This window comes from Erythrolamprus reginae, chromosome 1 (assembly GCF_031021105.1).
Source record: "Erythrolamprus reginae isolate rEryReg1 chromosome 1, rEryReg1.hap1, whole genome shotgun sequence".
Taxonomy (NCBI): Eukaryota; Metazoa; Chordata; class Lepidosauria; order Squamata; family Dipsadidae; genus Erythrolamprus; species Erythrolamprus reginae.
Window position 1 is genome coordinate 129,091,180 of NC_091950.1, and position 20,729 is coordinate 129,111,908.

A 20,729-nucleotide genomic window follows, 5' to 3' on the forward strand; every position below is an offset into this window, starting at 1 on the left:
TGCTGGAGCCGATCTTCAGGGAATTTCTCTTTGAAGCTTGAAGTGATACAGCATGAGTCTGAAAGCTTGGAAGATTGATCTTTGGCCCTGGTGTCCAAGCCAGCTTGAATCCTGGGATCTATATATTTGCCTTTATTCGTTGATTAATTATGTTGATTTATTTGAATTGTAGCGACATGTTTTGATTTTTATTATGAATTGCCATGAGTCTTTTGGAAGCACATTGATATAAAGTTAGTAAGTAAAAACATCAATCCATCAGTCCTGGACATGATTTATTAATCTTAAATATATATACAGTCTGCCTGACATGGCCTCAAACAATCTTGTTGTACGTATAACTCATTAGGAGTTCACCAGCTGTGTCCCCCAAACTCTGCCAGTTTTAACTGGATTTTGTTTGGAAAATCCTGCTTTCATTTGTTCTGCTTTCATTGTATCGTTGCGCAAAAGCATTGATCACTATATTTATTAAACACATTTATACAGCCACCCACTCAGTTTTGTACCACTCACTTGCAATTGGACTGAGCCAAATGAGTCATCTGCAACACTCAGAAATGATCACTATTCCAGTGACATAAATGGATGCAGCTGCGAGAGCAATCATGGGACTTCCCAAATATGCCCATGTTACACCAACACTCCACAGTCTGCATTGGTTGCCGATCAGTTTCCGGTAACAATTCAAAGTGTTGGTTATGACCTATAAAGCCCTTCATGGCACCGGACCAGATTATCTCAGGGACCGCCTTCTGCTGCATGAATCCCAGTGACCAGTTAGGTCCCACAGAGTTGGCCTTCTCCGGGTCCCGTCAATTAAACAATGTCGCTTGGCGGGACCCAGGGGAAGAGCCTTCTCTGTGGCGGCCCCTGCCCTCTGGAACCAACTCCCCCCAGAGATTAGAATTGCCCCCACCCTCCTTGCCTTTCATAAGCTACTTAAAACCCACCTCTGCCGCCAGGCATGGGAGAATTGAGATACTCTTTCCTCCCAGGCCTTTACAATTTTATGCATGGTATGTCTGTATGTATGTTTGGTTTTTATATTAATGGGTTTTTATTATTATTGCTGTTAGGTGCCCCGAGTCTCCGGAGAGGGGCGGCATACAAATCCAATAAATGAATAAATGAATAAATGAATGAATGAATAAATAAATAAATAAACAAAGCAAGCAAGCAAGCAAGCAAGCCAGCCAGCCAGCCAGCCAGCCAGCCAGCCAGCCAGCCAGCCAGCCAGCCAGCCAGGGGTGGGCTGCTGCCCGGACGTGGGGGAGGGAATGCAGTGGGGTAGCAAAAATGGAGCTCCACCCCAGATCACCCAATTTGCACTGAAAGATATTGAAAGAAAATGCAGGGTGTCCTGTATAAGCCACGCCCACAGTATGGTAGTAAAAATTTTGGTAGCCCTTCACTGCTTAAAACTGTTGCTGTTGCTAGGAAAGCTATCAGTTCCAGGTACTATACATACATACATATTAATTTCACCTGAATCATATAAAGTAATACATTTCAATTTAGTATATGGATCTTTTGCAGGTGATTAATTTTTCTTTGCAACATAAAGCAAACACTTTCAGCATGCATACTAAGTCAGCTAAACCAAGATGTTTACCTTTTCTTTTGCAAGAAGCTTTTACTTGACATAATTACTGGTCCTCAGATTGGTTACAAAATCCACTAATTAATCCCTTGGCAGGAAAAAAATAAGTCCCAAACACAGTTCTACCTATACTGAAGCTCATTAGGCCAGTATGTTGTTCTTTATTTTTTCATAATAACTGGAACATACGTAATATTATTTCATTCACTTCCTTGAAATAAATTAGTCCACTGACTCCTGTATAAAGCCGGCATATAGCAATAGCATTTATTAGACTTATATAGTGCTTTTACAGCCCCCTCTAAGTGGTTTATAGAATCAGCATATGGTTCCCAATAATCTGTGTCCTCATTTTACCCACCTCGGAAAGATGGAAGGCTGAGTCAACCTTGAGTCGGTGGTGAGATTTGAACTGCTGAACTACAACTAACAGTTAGCTGAAGTAGCCTGCAGGGCTGCACTCTAACCACTGCGCCACCCTGGCTCTTTAAAAGTGACATTAAGATAAGTTGTCACTGCCTACTTTGTGAGACTGTAATGTACATTTATGAGCTTTAATGTTTCCTTTTGAATTATGTGGGTAGCCATTTTTTAAAAAAAGATACACAACAATTATAATATACAGTCCAAAATCTAAGAAGACTTGCAGAAAAATAAACATCAATGCATGATAGAAATGCCTCAATCCAACCAGAACCTGTTGCTGTTGCTATGGAAGGATTTAATATTGGTATAAGTAAAGAATCATAAAATTGGAAAAGGCCATTTTGGTCATCAAGCCGAGCCATCTGCTCAATGCAAGAATCCACATTAAAGCACTTCATAAAAAATATTGTTTCGCTGCTACTTGAATTTTCATAGAAATTCAGTGAGTTTCCCCTGAAATGGAAAATCAGATTCTACAGTCCTTAAAAGTAACAGAGAAGGATTAGAAGCAAAAGGTGGGAGAGATCTCTTCTGTATTCTACCAGAACAAGGGGACACAATCTGAAGTTAGTTGGGGAAAAGATCAAAAGCAACATGAGAAAATATTATTTTACTGAAAGAGTAGTAGATCCTTGGAACAAACTTCCAGCAGATGTGGTTGATAAATCTACAGTAACTGAATTTAAAAACATGGGATAAGCATATATCCATCCTAAGATAAAATACAGAAAATAGTATAAGGGAAGACTAGATGGATCATGAGGTCTTTTTCTGCCGTCAGTCTTCTATGTTTCTATTTTTTTTAACAAGTTAGAAATTATTATTGTTTAAAGGACAACATTGAACACATTGCAAATCCATATGAATCAATCGTTTCTCAAATGACAACTTTCACAGAGCGTCTGTTGTTTTGATAGCCTTTCAAATACAAGATGATCTTGCCCCATTGGTAACCTCCTGATAAATTCCCAGCAGAGTTAGACTTGTTCTGAATAGTTCAGAAGTAAAGTAAAGGCAAAGCTGCTAGTAGGCAAACAGTTTTTGCTAGTCATTCCCGATTCTAGGCAGCGGTGCTCATCTCCGTTTCAAAGCTGAAGAGTCAGAGCTGTCCGAACACGTCTCCGTGGTCATGTGGCTGGCATGACTAAATGCCAAAAGTGCACGGAATGCTGTTACCTTTCCACCAAGGGTGGTCCTTATTTTTCTACTTGCATTTGTATGTGCTTTCAAATTGCTAGGTTGGCAGAAGCTAGGACAAGAAATGGAAGCTCACTCCATTATGCACCACTAGGGATTTGAACCGCCGAACTGCCAACCTTTCTGATCGACAAGCTCAGCATCTTATACACTGATAGACCATGTCCCTAGTTCAGATGTACCAATAGTCTTAATTAAAATGGTCTTAAAAATAGTCTTAAAATTAATAGTTTCCAATAGTCTTGGAAACCAAGACATAGGAAGAGAGGTTGCTGGAACTGGGCATGAATAGTCTAGTAAAAAGGAGGGCCAGAGGGGACACGTTAGCACTATATAGATATTTGAGGGGTTTCCACAGAGAGGAGGTGGTCACACTATTTTCCAGGGCACCGGAGGGCCAGATCAGGAGCAATGGATTGAAACTGACCAAAGAGAGATTCAATCTAGAAATAAGGAAGAACTTTCTGATGGTGAGAGCGATCAACTAGTGGAATGGCCTGCCAAAAGGAAATTGGACTGCCATCTGGCTGGAGTGGTGTAGGCTTTCCTGCTTGACCAGGGGGTTGGACTTGATGACCTGCAAGGTCCCTTTCAACTCAATCAATCAATCCATCAATCAATCAATCAATCCAATAAACAAACAAACGAATAAATGTAATTAGCTGCTTAATTGGCAAGAGGCCTTCTATAAATCCAAGATCATAATAGTGAATTCTGATTCTTTGAGTTTGTAACAAAGCAGGGGAATGATGCCCTCTTTGGCTATGATAAACATATTCACAATAAATGCTTTTTAAAATGAAACTGTTAGGAGGATCTGGAAGTGTTCTATCAAACCTTAAGGATTCCAACATGAATTGTTAGAGCAGTGATGGCAAACCTATGGCATGGGTCTTCTGGCATGCGAGCTATTGCCCTAGCTGAGCTCCAACATGCATGTGTGTGCTGGCCAGCTGATTTTTGGCTCACACAGAGGCTCTAGGAGGGCGTTTTTGGCTTCCAGAGAGCCTCCGGAGGGATGGGGGAGGGCGTTTTTACCCTTCCTCAGCTGCAGGGAAGCATTTGGAGCCTGGGGAAGGCGAAACACGAGCCTACTGAGCCCACCGGAAGTTGGGAAGCAGGCCATTTCTGGCTCCCAGAGGGCCTCCAGGTGGTGGGGGAAGCTGTTTTCGCCCTCACCAGGCATTGAATTATGGATGTGGGCATTTGTGCATGCACAATAGCGTGCATTCATGCTCAATTGGCACCTGAGGGAAAAAAGGGTTGTTGTCACTGTGCTAGAGGAAGTTTGCCAATGTGTTTCCTGTAGATTTAGGAAATGGTTAACTCCTAGCAACCTACGTGTGGCTGTGTCAGTACTGTACACTGTATATACCTTCTGGTTAATGGGGTGCAGGAAAACATATATATCAACTTGCAAAATCAGAGATCCTAACTTTCACATGTTATGCCGGGCTTCACGTTACAAGCCCCCAATTAAGTCCAAAGGAGAAATTCAAACACACACGTTTGTAAAGTAAACAAAGTTGGTTTATGAAAAGGAAAATACTGTCCAAAACACACTTTTAATCAGCCAAAGTGTTCTCCCACACGCAACAAGCCTTGAATGCTGTGAAAAACATAAAACAAAAGCAAAGCAGATAAAAAGCAGCTGTGAAGATGTCACAGCCACCCCCCCCCCTTCAAGAGTCCTCATGCTTAGACTTAACTGTGAATTAGTCCAAGAGTCCTGTAAAATCCTGAAACAGTTCAAAGAGTCCTTGTACAATCCAGACGTAAAACACAGTTCTCTCTCTCTCTCCAAATGGATAAACTCCCAAGCCAAGAGGCAACAATGCTGGCAATTTATCAGCAGCCCCATTAGCCTAATTGCCCCAGCCACAGGTGTTCTCCCTTATTTCCTGTAATACTTGCACAGTTGTTCCTTCCTTGACATCAACCTGCATCTGCGAACCTCTATGAATGCCTCCTCTTCTGAACCTAACGATGATAATGATCATCATGATGATGGTTCACTAATGGGGTAATGAGCGAATGGGCTGCCTGTAATTACCTCCTTCGTTGATCCTACTTCACTAGAATCTTCCCCTGACACAGACGCTTCGCTGTCGGAAGCTGTTGGCAGTAAAACTGGCCTCTGATAATGTGAGGATTCTCCCACATCAACCCCCACAGTCCTTTTGCAGGAGCTGGCCTAGAGCCAACCACAACAGCACAGAATAAATTAGTCTGTTTGGGGTACATTTGGGCTTTAGTTGTGCTGATGGCATATAGACAAAATGTACGAAAACAAACTAGATGTGGCATTTATTTTATTTATTTATTTATTACTTAGATTTGTATGCCGCCCCTCTCCGAAGGCATGGTTATGTCTTGGACAAGTAACCCCCACTTCCCTAACACGCACATTGTCTCCCACACATTTAAAAATAAAACAAAAATAAATATTCTGGTCCAATGCCCTTCATGGCATTGGACCAGAATATCTCCGAGACCGCCTTCTGCCGCACGAATCCCAGCGACCGATTAGGTCCCACAGAGTGGGCCTTCTCCGGGTCCCATCGACTAAACAATGTCGGTTGGCGGGCCCCAGGGGAAGAGCCTTCTCTGTGGCGGCCCCGACTCTCTGGAACCAGCTCCCCCCAGAGATTAGAACTGCCCTTACTCTCCTTGCCTTTCATAAGCTCCTTAAAACTCACCTCTGTCGTCAGGCATGGAGGAACTGAGACATCTCCCCCGGGCATATACAATTTATGCATGGTATGTTTGTATGTATGTTTGCTTAGTAAATGGTTTTTTAAAAATATTTTAAATTATAATTATTACATTTGTCATGAACTGTTTTATTTTGTTGTGAGCCGCCCCGAGTCTGTGGAGAGGGGCGGCATACAAATTTAAATAAATAAATAATCAATAATCAATAGCAGCATGAATTCCTTCATTATTACAGATCTCTGAATCTGTGGGCAAATCCAATTCGGTATGCTTGTGGGTGACTATCTTCCCTCAACACAGATCATCTTCTCAAAAGGATTGTTTCACCTTGTAATTGGATGTGGCCCAGAACCATATATCAATGTCATGACAAGTCTAGACAACAAGACTAGTAACAACAGGGAATGAGATGTTTGGGAGGACAGAGATACTGAAAATTATTGACATGTGCTAAATCTTCTCTGGCCTGTTGCACATGGTTGCGTGGATTATTTATAGGGTATAGAAATAATAGGGCTGAGATTCAAATTTATGTGCTTTGCAGGAAGGGCATCCATGTGCCAAGAGCTGTTGTGGCTTGCCAGCAGCCTGTGCAGCTGGTAGCTGATTCCAACAGTTCAGAGGCTGAAGTGGTGAAACGCCAGTGGCCTGTGCAGGTGGCCTCCAAATCAGACAATGAGGAGGCTGGAAAGTACAGTGGTACCTCGACATACGAGTTTAATTCGTTCCAGACCCAAGCTCGTAAGTCAATCAACTCGCATCTCGAACAAATGCCTTTAGACTTTGTTTTTTTGCGCCGAGATAACCGGAAGCAAGGAGATTCTTGCGCCACCTAGTGGAAGCTCGGCTCGTATCCCAAATTTGAGCTCAGGTGTTGAACAGAAATTTTGCTCGCGTCGCGGCTCGTAACTTGGAATACTCGCATGTGGAGCAGCTCATATCTAGAGGTACCACTGTACTCTGTGCCAGAGGCGGAGATTCAGCCAGGGTGTTCAGAACCTCCAGAAGCTCCCATCAGTGACGAGGAAGAAGAGGAGGAGCCAGTGACCGGGGAGGAGTGGCTTGCTGGCCATGTGACCAGGTGGGAGTGGCTTGACAATCGTATGACTGCGGGTGACTTAAAGGTCATGTAACTGGGTGGGAGTGGCTTACTGACCAAGATAAGTTTTCAAATAGGTGCTTGGACTCTATTTCATCTCATTAAGTCACATTATTTGAATAGCCACAAAAAAGGACAAATGATAGACAGCATTATTTGTTGAGGAGCACAGTAATATTTTAAGGTTTTGAACTGAACCCACAAGGTTCAGTATGATAACAGATTAGGCAAGTAGCTCAGTTTTCTTTAATTGCTATAAAAGTTCAGTTCTAGGTAATGATTAAAGCGTTAATGGGTAAAAACATACTATTTAGTTTTTTCCTATTTTAAAAGTAATTAAGGATTATACTAAGGTACTAGAGAAGGAAGGACAATAAAAAAACCTATTAAGTATTCAATAAATAGTGCATAAACTTACTACCTGCACTGTGTCCCCCCTCCGTGGGGGCAGCAGCCCATTACTGGGAGGAGCCTATTCTCAATGCCCTGGCACACAGAGCTGCCAAAAGGCAGGATTGATTCCTCAGGAGGATATCCTCTCGGGGGTAAGGCTTGAGGCTAATTGGCCACTCCCCTAATCTATTTAAGGGATGACAACAAAGGAAGAAATTTGAAGGAAACGTTCGTTCATATTCCTGCATGTCTTGACTCCAGAAACATCTGATCAGCTCTTGTTCTCCCTCTTGGCTTTTTCCTGCAAATTGCTTCTGGGCATTTTGCCAACCATTGTAAGATTGCTGATATCTACAAAACTGTTGACTCAGCATTGTATTATTTTTTTGTGGACTTGTACTGACTATTAATGAAATTGAATTAATAGCTGGTGTTCAGAAATGATCACTTTAAACTGTATTTGTGTGTAACAACCACTAAGAAAGCTCATTAGTAATCCTTAATTACTGTAGTAAACTACGGTTTGTACAGACTTTGTGTGTGCTGCGTTCTTTGTGGTCCGTATCTTGGGCAGTAGCATGGCCTAGCTGATTATTATTATTATTTTATCTATCTATCTATCTATCTATCTATCTATCTATCTATCTATCTATCTATCTATCTATCTATCTATCTATTTATTAGATTTGTATGCCGCCACTTTCAGAAGACTTGGATTGGCTCACAATAGCAATGATCCTGAACATAAAGCTGGTATCAGTTTAGCATTGTAAGAAAATGTATCCTGAACATAATGCTGGTATCATTTTAGCATTGTATGAAAATGTATAGCAAGCATTTCTCGTGTTATCTAATGTCACTGATAACACATCTATCAGACACATTGCTTGTGATAATGCTAAACTTATAGAGGCCATGGTTAGTTAGAGTGTAATGGAAATAATAATAATAATAATAATAATAATAATAATAATAATAATAATAATAATATGTATGTGGATCTGATTAGACAAACTGAAGTATTTGCTTCAGATAATCCAGGCAAATTCAAATCAAACTCAAATGAAATTCAAATTCTGAAACGGAATAAGAGATTATTCGTTTAATTTGAATAAATGAGCCATGCTGCCACAGTGGTTTGAATGCAGTACTACAGGCTAAATTACTGCTCACTTTAGGAGTTAACTGGCTCAAGGTTGACTCAGCATTCCTTCAAAGGTTGGTAAAATGAGGACTCAGATTGTTAGGGGCAATATGCTGACTCTGTAAAGTGATTAGGGAGGGCTGTACAGCACTACGAAGCAATATATAAGTATTGCTATTGAAGAACTATTCAGCCAAGGCTCAGAAATACAATTTATCATCTCAAGTTTATTACATACTGGAAAATATTATTGTAAGCAAAGCTAAAGCTAATAGGAAGCCATTTTAGTACATAGTATGTACATTTATAATAACATACAAAATTAGATAAAAATTTAATTTAGTTTAATTACTTAGATTTATAAGCAGCCCTTCTCCAAATGGACTCAGGATGGTGTACAATAATAAAAATAATATACAATATACAAGCAATAATATACAAACAACAACACAAGAGAACGCAACAAATTCAAACTTAATATTAATCGCTCCAAGATTGACTGTAAAAAATATGACTTTAGCAATCGAGTTGTCGAAGCATGGAACTCATTACTGGACTTAGTAGTGTCAACCCCAACACCCAACATTTCTCCCTTAGACTATCCATGATTGACCTCTCCAGGTTCCTAAGAGGTCAGTAAGGGGCGTACATAAGTGCACTAGCCTGTCTTTCGTCCCCTGTCCAATTGTCTCTCTTTATCTCATATCTCATATATCTTTTCTTCCTTTCATATATCTTCTCATCTACTTTTATATCTTTTCTTTATATATAATACTTCATGTCTATCCTCTTCAATATGTATTGTGTATTGGACAAAATAAATAAATAAATAAAACCCCAAGAATTTAAAAAACATTCATCCCATCAGGCTGGAGATGTATGTTGTTGCTGTATGTTACTTTTGTTTTAAGTAATTTAGATTTGAGCTCTGAGTGGGGGAAATCCTTCTCATCTTAATATGGTATGTCTTTCAATTGCATGACATTGGTTTTAACATATATTTTCATGTACAGTATATTATTTTCTATGCAATTTAGGTTGTACAAGGTATCTCACACAGGAACTTTCCAACATATCGATATCTATAATAATTTCAAGAAAGTATCCCAAGATGGAATCCCTTAGGGTCTTCCTTGAAAGTCACACACCCTTAAATACAGGTATATTTTTAAAAAATAGTTTTTAGAAAAATCCAACTAATTTTTATATTATTCAACAACAGAGCCTACTTACAGCTGCCATAGCACCTTCCAGTTCTTTTATGGTGGCAACAATACTCATCAGAGCAGACATAGCCAGAATGATACTCAGGCACATCCCAACGTAGGAAACTGGAATGAAGGCAATACAGAAAAAGGTATACAAAACTCTTTGTATTAAGGTCCTTTCTGATAGCTATGCTGTAGCATCGGAGTAAGTAAAGTATATATGGACATGCCCCTGTTTTTTTTTTTCTTGACAAGAATATTGTTAGAATCCTTTGACTGGAACTTGGTAAATACTGTAGATAACTGAGCTCCTGACGTTGCATGGCTTAGCTTGACTCTTTAGCCGGATTTGGTAAAAGACTCATTGATTTGAATTGGGCAGATTATTGTCAATGTTCCCTCTAATTTTTTTTTGGTGTGGGTGGAAAAGTATAGTGTCTGAGCGGCAGTCCCCTTGGGACTGGGCGGCATAGAAAACAAACAAACAAACAAACAAACAAACAAACAAACAAACAAACAAACAAACAAGGAAAAAATCCCTTCTTTTTTATTAAAAGAAATTAATAATTTTAAAAAACCAAAATCCATTACTATTAAAACTAAAACAACAGCTTAGAGGGAACAGAGATTATGGTAGCCAAGAATTAAGCCATATCCAAGAGGTGACTGGCTGTCGGTAGTGAAATGATTTTCATAATCTTGGGGAGGAAATTATTGCCTTCTTCCTTTCTGAGTTCATGGGTTTTTAAGTGGCATTTGGTAGCCTTGACACTGAATGGTGATATAGGATAGGATAGGATAGAATAGAATTTTATTGGCTAAGTGTGTTTGGACACACAAGGATTTTGTCTTGGTGCATATGCTCTCAGCGTACATAAAAGAGAAAGATACATTTGTCAAGAATCATATGGTACAACACTTAATGATTGTCATAGAGGTCAAATAAGCAATGAAGAAACAATCAATATTAATAAATATCTTAGGATACAAGCAACAAGTTATATTATGGCATATTATATTATATTATATTATATTATATTATATTATATTATATTATTATATTATTATATTATATTATATTATATTATATTATATTATATTATATTATATTATAATTTTATATTATATTATATTATATTTATTATGTTATGTTATGCTATGCTATGCTATATTATATTATATTATATTATATTATATTATATTATATTATATTATATTATATTATATTATATTATATTATATTATATTATATTATATTATATTATATTATATTATATTATATTATATTATGGCTTTGTAACAGCTGCTGTATTTTTTGGAGTATAAGATGCACCATTTCCCCCCCTAAAAGAGGCTGAAAATTGGGGTGCATCTTATACTTTGAACGTAGCTTTTTCAAAGCTTTTTTCCCAGCCCTAAGGAGGTGCTAAAGATCTTCCTGATTTGCAGGAAAAAACTCTAAAGAAGTTTTTTTTTCCAGCCCTAAGTCTTTGCAGGCTTTTTTTCATTGTTAGTCCCTCCAAAAAAATTTTTTCAGCTCTAACCAGGGGCTAAAATAATGTGCTAAAGCTGACTAGACTAAGGATACTAGATAGGTAGACCCCCCCCCCCGTATTTTCCTTCCCCCCAACCTATGATGTTGTAAGGGAGTACTTGGAATGTGGGTCTCCCTAGTCAAAGTTAACATCTTAATTAACTAACTCCATCAATTAAATTTATCATTTGTTCATTAACCAAGAAATCTATTAGTTGATCCATATAAGGTTAAACCATTTGAAACCAGAACCTAATAAAAAGTTGAAATTAATTATATATATTTTTCCATATAAGGAACATAAATCATGGAAATTTACATCATGCTAAATCTTTAAAATAAATAAATGTCAAATAGAATAAAATTTCTATCTCATCAGTGAAATAAATGACTTTTAATTTTGCACTCCAGTATTAGAGACCGAATCTTGAATTTCCCAATACAGTACTTACCAATTGTATGGAAATTTCTGTAATAGGAGTTTGTCTCTGAAGAGGCAGAATTTATAACAATGAAGTGTTCCCCAGTGTGGGTGATAATGGCCATTATGCCAACTGATACTCCAAGTAGCTAAGAAGAGAAAAGAGGGATATTTACAAAGTTGGAATAAGGATTAGAAAAAGCCAAACTCAATTTATTATTTATCATGACATACTTAATTAAGTCATTAAAAACATGGATATAACTGTTTGGAGAGGAGCGGCATACAAATCTAATAAATATCATCATCATCATCATCATCATCATCATCATCATCATCATCATCATCATCATCATCATGAAGAGGCAAGTAAGACTATGTTGGGATCAGCATATCAAAGGTACAGAACTCCAGATAACCACTATAGATCAGCAAAGAGATACAGAAAGTTTGTCGCTGCCATCTAGTGGTCATTTGCAAGTTTGTAGTCCTGAGCTATAGAATTCTAGAGAATTTTAACAAATCTTCCCCTATTGATCCCAGTCAAAAACAACACAATACAAAACAACACAACAAAATAAACCCAGGAAACATAAAAAGTGCCAGTTCAGCCTCCTTATTTATAACTAATTCAGAATATGAGTTTGACTACTTGTTGCTTTCTTACTGTCACAATGGAGGCAGAAAAAGTGATTCACAAGTATTTTCCTACTCCCACTCTCCACTCAAAAGATAATGTTGTTTGTTGCAAAGTTGTGTCTGACCCATCCCGACCATGGACAGCATTCCTCCAAGCCTTCCAGCTCTCTACCATCCCCTGGAGTCCATTTAAGCTCACGCCGACTACTTCAGTGACTCCATCCAGCTACTCTGTTGTCCCCTCATTCTTTTGCCCTCAGTCTCTCCCAGCATTGGGCTCTTCTCCTGCGAGTCATTCCTTCTCATTAGGTGGCCAAAGTATTTGAGTTTCATCTTCAGGATCTGGCCTTCCAAAGAGTAGTCAGGGTTGATCTCCTCTAGGACTGATTGGTTTGATCACCTTGAAGTCCAAGGGATTCTCCAGCCCCATAGTTCAAAGGCCTCAATTCTTTGGTGCTCAGCCTTTCTTATGATCCAACTTTCACAGCCATACATTGCAAATGGGAAAACGTTGACTATATACACTTTTGTGGGCAGGATGATGTCTCCGCTTTTTAAATGTCTAGGTTTGTCATAGCCTTCCTCCACAGGAGCTAGCGTAATAAGGATAATAAGCAAGATAAGATGGAATTTGTATGGGGGGGGGGCGATCAACACACAATTCAGAAAGATAACACAGTCCTTTGCCCAGTCTTTAATTAACAGTGGAAGTGATGTGCAGGTGCCTGGAGGCTGTTGGGATCTGGATGGGTGTCAACAGGCTCAAACTCAACCCTGACAAGATGGAGTGGCTGTGGGTTTTGCCTCCCAAGGACAATCCCATTTGTCCATCTATTACCCTGGGGAGGGGGAATTACTGACATTAGAGAACCATCTTTTGGCTGTGGCGAGGAGGGCGTTTGCCCAGGTTCGTCTGGTGCACCTACCTGGACTGGGAGTCACTGCTCACAGTCACTCATGCTTTCATCACCTCGAAGATTTGACTAGTGTAATGCTCTCTACATGGGACTACCTTTGAAGAGTGTTCGGAAATTTCAGATCGTGCAGAATGCAGCTGCGAGAGCAATCATGGGATTGCCTAGATATTCCCATGTCACATCAAACCTCCACAGTCTGCATTGGTTGCCGATCAGTTTCTGGTCACAATTCAAAGTATTGGTTATGACCCATAAAGCTGTTCATGGCATCGGACCAGAATACCTTTGGGACCGCCTTCTGCTGCACGAATCCAAGTGACAGATTAGGTCCCACAGAGTTGGCCTTCTCCGGGTCCTGTTGACAGAACAATGCTGTCTGGCAGTACCCAGGAGAAGAGCCTTCTCTGTGGAGGCCCCAACCCTCTGGAATCAACTCCCCCTGGAGATCAGGACTGCCTCCACCCTCCTTGCCTTTCGCAAACTCCTAAAAGCCCACCTCTGCCACCAGGCATGGGGAAATTGATTCCCCCCGGCCATCCTGTTTTATGCATGGTTTGTTGGGTTGTATGATTGTTTTTATATTAAGGGTTTTCACTGTTCTTTTTTTAATCATTGGATTTGTATTGTGTATTGTTGTTGTGAGCCGCTCTGAGGCTTCGGAGAGGGGCGGCATACAAATCTAATTGATAATGATAATGATAGTGATAGTGATAGTGATAGTGATAGTGATAATGATAATGATAAAGATAACAGTGGCAGTTGGGTTCAGATCTGCCATTGTTAGCCAACATGATCATAATGCACAGCATTATGCTGTGCACTTAGCACTTTGACACCCCTGATTGCAGTGGTTAAGCAAATCACAACATTGATCATCATTTGTGACCTCCTTTGTCCCCTCCATTAACTTTTGACCAGCAAAAATAAAAGTTGCAAATAGCATCCATATGATTGTATAGGATACTGCAATGTCATAATTGCAAGCTGGGCACCAGGTACTGGTACTTGGATCATGAACATATGACCTAGAGACATTGCAACAGCCAAACTCCGAGGACCAGTCATATCACTTGTCCAGCCTCATCCCAAGTTTGAATAGTTACTAAATAAACGATTGTTAACAGAGGCTACATACGATATACTGGTACCTGAGATGAAGTGTTTAAGTGTGACTTGGTTCCGGGTACTTAGAGTCTGTTACTAATGTTTTGATCTCAATAAAATAGATAATTCAGTTTGGCTTGCAGAAGTGCTGTTGCTGCTTCTGAAAGATTTTGAGGAGAAGGGGATAAACAGTGTGTGCTTATTTTAATTTCATATGATGGTTAGGATTGTGGACTGGGAGAAATTTGCCTTGAGGAATATTTGAGGTGGAGTTTTTTTGAAAGGGGCTGTAAAGAACTTCCCAGTCTATTTCCAGGACTGAATCCAAAAGTTTCCAACTTTTTTTCTTTTGCACTTCACAATATGAGAAGGAATATATAGAAAAGCAAGATTATCACAAGGAGATGAAGTCTTTAGAGAAAGAAATTACTAAGACTAATTATTTTAAGGGGCAAATTTCCAGGACAAAAAGCCAGTCCCTTAACTGAACGTTAACCGCTCTAAACTAGACTGCATAAAATACAACTTCAGCAATAGAGTAATCAACACCTAGAATGCACTACCTGACTCTGTGGTTTCTACTCCTAATCCCAAAAACCTTTAACCTTAGATTATCTACAATTAACTCCCCCTTTCTAAGAGGTCTGTAAGGGGTGTGCATAAGCGCACCATTGTGCCTACCGTCCCTGTCCTACTGTCCTGTGGTCTTTTATCATAACTTTTTATCGTAACCTTTTGCAATGTTATGTTTATACAAATTTCCATCCTATAATTGTTTGACACATATATATGTAAATAAAAAATGAAATAAATGTAGACATTCTTGGAAACAAAGCATTGGGCTTCGTCCATCTTTTATTCTCATTTTCTACTAATGCCTGTGAGCTTCATGCACAACCTGCTAGCATCTGACATTGCTTTTTTTTCAAAACAAACATTAAGGATCCTTAAAAAGGTCTGACGCATCGTTAGCAAGCTGAGCAGGGGGTTGGAGGAGATATCCCTCGGTATAGCAGGCTCCAAGCTGGGGATCTTATCAAGTCTGTCACATACATTAGAGACGAGGCCTGCAGCTTGCTCCAACCAGGGCTGCAGAGAAAAATATTGCTGAAGAAATACTCTCAATGGATCCTTATGGGAGGGGTAAGAGGTGCTTAGAATGTTGTCAATTGCTCCATTCTAAGGCTCCCTCCTTCCTGGTCACATGATCAAGAGGAAACACACAAACAAACACACACACACCAGCTGCAACACAAGTGGAGGGCCCAAAGACACATGCACACCTCACATGCACACCTTTAGATTAGCAAGAAAGAGCACACATTCATACGCAAAGGCCGCGGACGACTTCTTTACATAGAACGGATAACTTCTTTGGCCGCTGATGAAAAAGGCTTGGAAGGAATTTCAAAAGATATCCTTTGCTTCCCCTGTTTAAGTTATTGCAAAAGTCATCCAAAGCTGCATCTCCCAAGATTTACATTACTGAGCAAAATTGCTTCAAAATCAGGTGCTACCTCAATTTCCATTAAAAAAAAGCCTTTAAATTCATTTATTCCTCAAACACAGCAACAACAACAACAACAACAATACTACTACTACTACTATTACTATTACTACTACTACTACTACTACTACTACTAATAATAATAATAATATGCTTTCAATACGATCTTTGCAACTTTCAAGACTACATTTCCAACTACAACTGACAAAGAGAAACCACAAGCCACTGGTTAAAACAACGGAGTGCTGTTCAGTCCTGATAAGACCTTCAGCATTGTAGAATCCTTCAGTTTTAAGTTCAGAGCCCCTAAAACTATTTAAACATAGCTTTCATAATGATATTACCCCCTTCTTAAAATTTCAGCCTGTGTTACGTTTCCCATTATATTACCATAACAAAGAGGCTGGTCACCAGCAGCTGGCATTTCATAGCTCGGACCCAGGATCTCTTTCCCTTGCCTTCCATTTCTTATCACTAACTATTAGAGAAGTTGCTAAAGGGCGTGCCAGAAAAAGTTGCATCATTGCATCTTGGGAAATGTAGTCATAATGACGAACTGTATTTGTGGTTTTGTGGGTGTGTTTCGATTTGGTACACTTTCATGTGACTGTTTTATTTCGATAGCCTAGGAAAAAATAGTTAGATTAGATTAGATTAGATTTATTGGATTTATATGCCGCCCCTCTCCGCAGACTCAGGGCGGCTCACAACAATGGTGAAAAACAATACATAGTAACAAATCTAATATTTAAAAATCTAGGTTACAGTTTTAGATTAAAAGTCCAAAAAAAGAAACCCCAATATATAAAAAACAACACACAATCGAATCATACATAAAAACTACATAGGCAAGGGGGAGATGTTTCAATTCCCCCATGCCTGACGGCAGAGGTGGGTTTTAAAAAGTTTACGAAAGGCAAGGAGGGTGGGGGCAATCCTGATCTCTGAGGCGAGCTGGTTCCAGAGGGTCAGAGCCACCACAGAGAAGGCTCTTCCCCTGGGTCCCGCCCAGTGGCTCACCCATCCCCAAATACTGTGCGCATATTGTCCATTTCATATGCATGGAAGTGACTGGGATATCCAGAGGCAAATTAGATGATCCCAAGCTGTTGGATCATTCATTGAGAGGAAAGTGGTGCAGTCAGATGTGACCAGAATGAACATTAAATTTTAGGCTGACCATATATATATTTTTACCCCAAAGCTGGTCAGTTCCATGATCATTTAAGAAAAATATGTAACATAGATAGAAGATATGTGTGTTGGCAAATATGCTTCAATACCAAGTCAGTATTTTCTTACCTAAACAGGGGAAAAGAATGACCAGGGTTGAGCAAAACAAAACAAAACAACAACAAAAAACCCAGTGGTAGTAGGGGCAACTTCTGTCTTCCGTTGCCTGTCTCAGAAGTCAGAAATCACAATCATGCTGCCATTAATTCCACAGGAGTAACGGATTTTTAAAACACATTCTTTTAAGTTAGTGCATTTTGGGTATCTTGATTAGAAAAAACTATTGCAGTATTTTGCACCATTTGCCTAATTTGCAGGTACAACAGAGAGACGCGTTCAGAGTTTTAGTAGCATTGATATCTGATCAATGCATAAATGCTCTATAGAATTGCTTGCTTGCTTGCTTGCTTGCTTTATTTATTTATTTATTTATTTATTTATTTATTTATTTATTTACAGTATTTGTCAAATATGTATAGGATAGTAGCAGTTTGTATAAACATAACATTTAATAAAAAGTAATGATAAAAGAGGACAATAGGACAGTAGGACAATAGGACTGGGGTGGTAGGCATAGTGGGTCGACCTCTAGGTTTCTCCCTTGTAAGGTACCTCAGGGGTCGGTCCTTTCCCCCCTGCTATTTAATATCTACATGAAACCGCTGGGTGACATCACCCAAGGGCGTGGGGTGAGGTATCATCAATATGCCGATGATACCCAGTTGTACATCTCCACCCCATGTCCAGTCAACGAAGAAGTGGAAGTGATATGCTGGTGCCTGGAGGCTGTTGGGGTCTGGATGGGTGTCAACAAGCTCAAACTCAATCCAGACAAGACGGAATGGCCATGGGTTTTGCCTCCCAAGGACAATTCCATCTGTCCATCCATTACCCTGGGGGGGGGGGAACTATTGACCCCCTCAGAGAGGATTCGCAACTTGGGCGTCCTCCTTTGGAACACCATCTTTTGGCTGTGGCGAGGAGGCCGTTTGCCCAGGTTCGCCTAGTGCACCAGTTGCGGCCCTATTTGGACAGGGAGTCATTGCTCACAATCGCTCATGCCCTCGAGGTTCGACTACTGCAATGCTCTCTACATGGGGCTACCTTTGAAAAGTGTTCGGAAACTTCAGATCGTGCAGAATGCGGCCGCGAGAGCTATCGTGGGGCTTCCTAGATTCGCCCACATTTCTACAACACTCTGTGGCCTGCACTGGCTGCCGATCGGTTTCCGGTCACAATTCAAAGTGTTGGTAATGACCTTTAAAGCCCTTCATGGCATTGGACCAGAATACCTCCGGAACAGCCTTTTACCGCACGAATCCCAGCAGCCGATAAGGTCCCACAGAGTTGGCCTTCTCCAGTCCCGTCGACCAAACAATAGCGTATAACATTTATCCTGTTGCCCATGTTACACCAACACTTCGCAGTCTGCATTGGTTGCCGATCAGTTTCCGGTCACAATTCAAAGTGTTGGTTATGACCTATAAAGCCCTTCATGGCACCGGACCAGATTACCTCAGGGACCGCCTTCTGCTGCACGAATCCCAGCGACCAGTTAGGTCCCACAGAGTGGCTCTTCTCCGGGTCCCGTCAACTAAGCAATGTCGCCTGGCGGGACCCAGGGGAAGAGCCTTCTCTGTGGTGGCCCCAGCCCTCTGGAACCAACTCCCCCCAGAGATTAGAACTGCCCCCACCCTCCATGCCTTTCGTAAACAACTTAAGACCCACCTCTGCCGCCAGGCATGGGGGAATTGAGATACTCTTTCCCCCTAGGCCTTTACAATTCTATGCATGGTATGTATGTATGTATGTTTGGTTTTTATATTAATTGATTTTTAATCATCAATACCAAATTACTATTGTACACTATTTTATTGACACTGTTAGCCGCCCCGAGTCTCTGAAGAGGGGCGGCATACAAATCCAATAAATAAATAAATAAATAAATAAATAAATATCAAGCAGTGTATATCCCATTCTCTAGTATATTGACATCCACCTACAGATATTAATGGAGCTGAATGTTTATAGTGATTATTGGTGTTCAAGAACATCGGATTTCTTTTGACCAGAGGTTTGCAGTTTTTCTGTGGCTTACAACTGTTATTCAAATTAGTCATGTTAATCACACTGTGGATGTTTTAAGTAGTTTCCTCCCTCCCACATTATGTAAGCTTTCATTAGTGCGGCGAGGTGTGAGTGCAATAAAAGAATAAACTAGTGAGTAAATATTTGTCATTTGAAAAGTATTTAGAAAAGTGTGAGGCATTTGCAGCTTTCATCAAACATATAGTACTGATGCCGTGGTTGTTGTTGTTGTTATCGCAATTCAAGGAATTGGGGGCTTGCTCACTTCTTTGTCCAAGTGATTTGCACGGAATAATGTAATAGTTTCCCCAGGTGCCAATTCAATTCATTAGATTTGTATGCCGCCCCTCTCCAAAGACTTGAGGCGGCTCACAACAATAATAAAAGCAATATTCCAGCGAAAACAAATCTAATATTAAAAAGCACATAAAACCCTATAATATTTAAAAAAGCAAACAACATATACATACCCAAACATGAATATAAAAAAGCCTGGGGGAAAGGTGTCTCAACTCCCCCATGCCTGGCGGTATAGATGGGTCTTGAGTAATTTACAAAAGACAAGGAGGGTGGGGGCAGTTCTAATCTGCGGGGGGAGTTGATTCCAGAGGGCTGGGGCTGCCACAGAGAAGGCCCTTCCCCTGGGGCCCGCCAAATGACATTGTTTGGTCGACGGGACCCAGAGAAGGCCAACTCTGTGGGACCTTATCGGTCGTTGGGATTCGTGCGGTAGCAGGCGGTTCCGGAGGTACTCTGGTCCAATGCCATGCAGGGCTTTAAAGGTCATAACCAACACTTTGAATTGTGACCGGAAACTGATCGGCAGCCAATGCAGGCCATGGAGTGTTGCAGAAATGTGGGCAAATCTAGGAAGCCCCACGATGGCTCTTGCAGCCGCGTTCTGCACGATCTGAAGTTTCCGAACACTTTTCAGAGGTAGCCTTATGTAGAGAGCATTGCAGTAATCGAACCTCGAGGTGATGAGGGCATGAGCGACTGTGAGCAGTGACTCCCTGTCCAAATAGTGTCGCAACTGGTGCACCAGGAGAACCTGGGCAAACGCCCTCCTTGCCAAAGCCGAAAGATGATGTTCCAATGTCAGCTGTGGATCGAGGAGGATGCCCAAGTTGCAAACCCTCTCTGAGGGGGGTCAATAGTTCCCCCCCCAGGGTAATAGATGGACAGATGGAATTGTCCTTGGGAGGCAAGACCCACAGCCAGCTCAGAAGAGAAGGAAGAGCCAGCTCCAGGGACCTCCGGGTGGATTTGAGGAGCAGCATTGAGAAGCTGCGGAAGACTCTGAGCCTGGAGTAGGGGGCCAAACGCAGAGGAGAGATTGCTGGAGGGGCAACCAAAGGGGCGACCGGATATGAAGAGCCGAATGAAGCAGGAACATCAGACAGGCAGCTGTAGTCGGATACCCTTGAGGCCCCACTGGAAGCACCAGGGGTGGACAGATGACCATCTGCCGCTGCCCAATGCAGATGAGGGGGAATTGTCT

General features: G+C 40.7%; 1 protein-coding gene across 2 annotated transcripts in view; it reads right to left on the minus strand.

Annotated features, from left to right (window-relative positions):
• TSPAN32 (tetraspanin 32) overlaps positions 1 to 16,394 on the minus strand; it is a 52,500-nt gene extending 36,106 nt beyond the window's left edge. The window contains exons 1-3 of one of the 2 annotated variants that reach the window (XM_070735629.1): positions 16,298 to 16,383; positions 11,772 to 11,889; positions 9,811 to 9,908 (exon numbers count right to left, since the gene is read on the minus strand). In XM_070735629.1, the coding sequence (XP_070591730.1) occupies positions 9,811 to 9,908; positions 11,772 to 11,889; positions 16,298 to 16,372 (291 nt within the window). In that variant the 5' untranslated portion in view covers positions 16,373 to 16,383. Of the gene's footprint in view, positions 1 to 9,810; positions 9,909 to 11,771; positions 11,890 to 16,297 lie in introns of both variants that reach the window. The other variant, XM_070735634.1, reaches the window with a different exon arrangement.
• Positions 16,395 to 20,729: the final 4,335 nt, after the last annotated feature.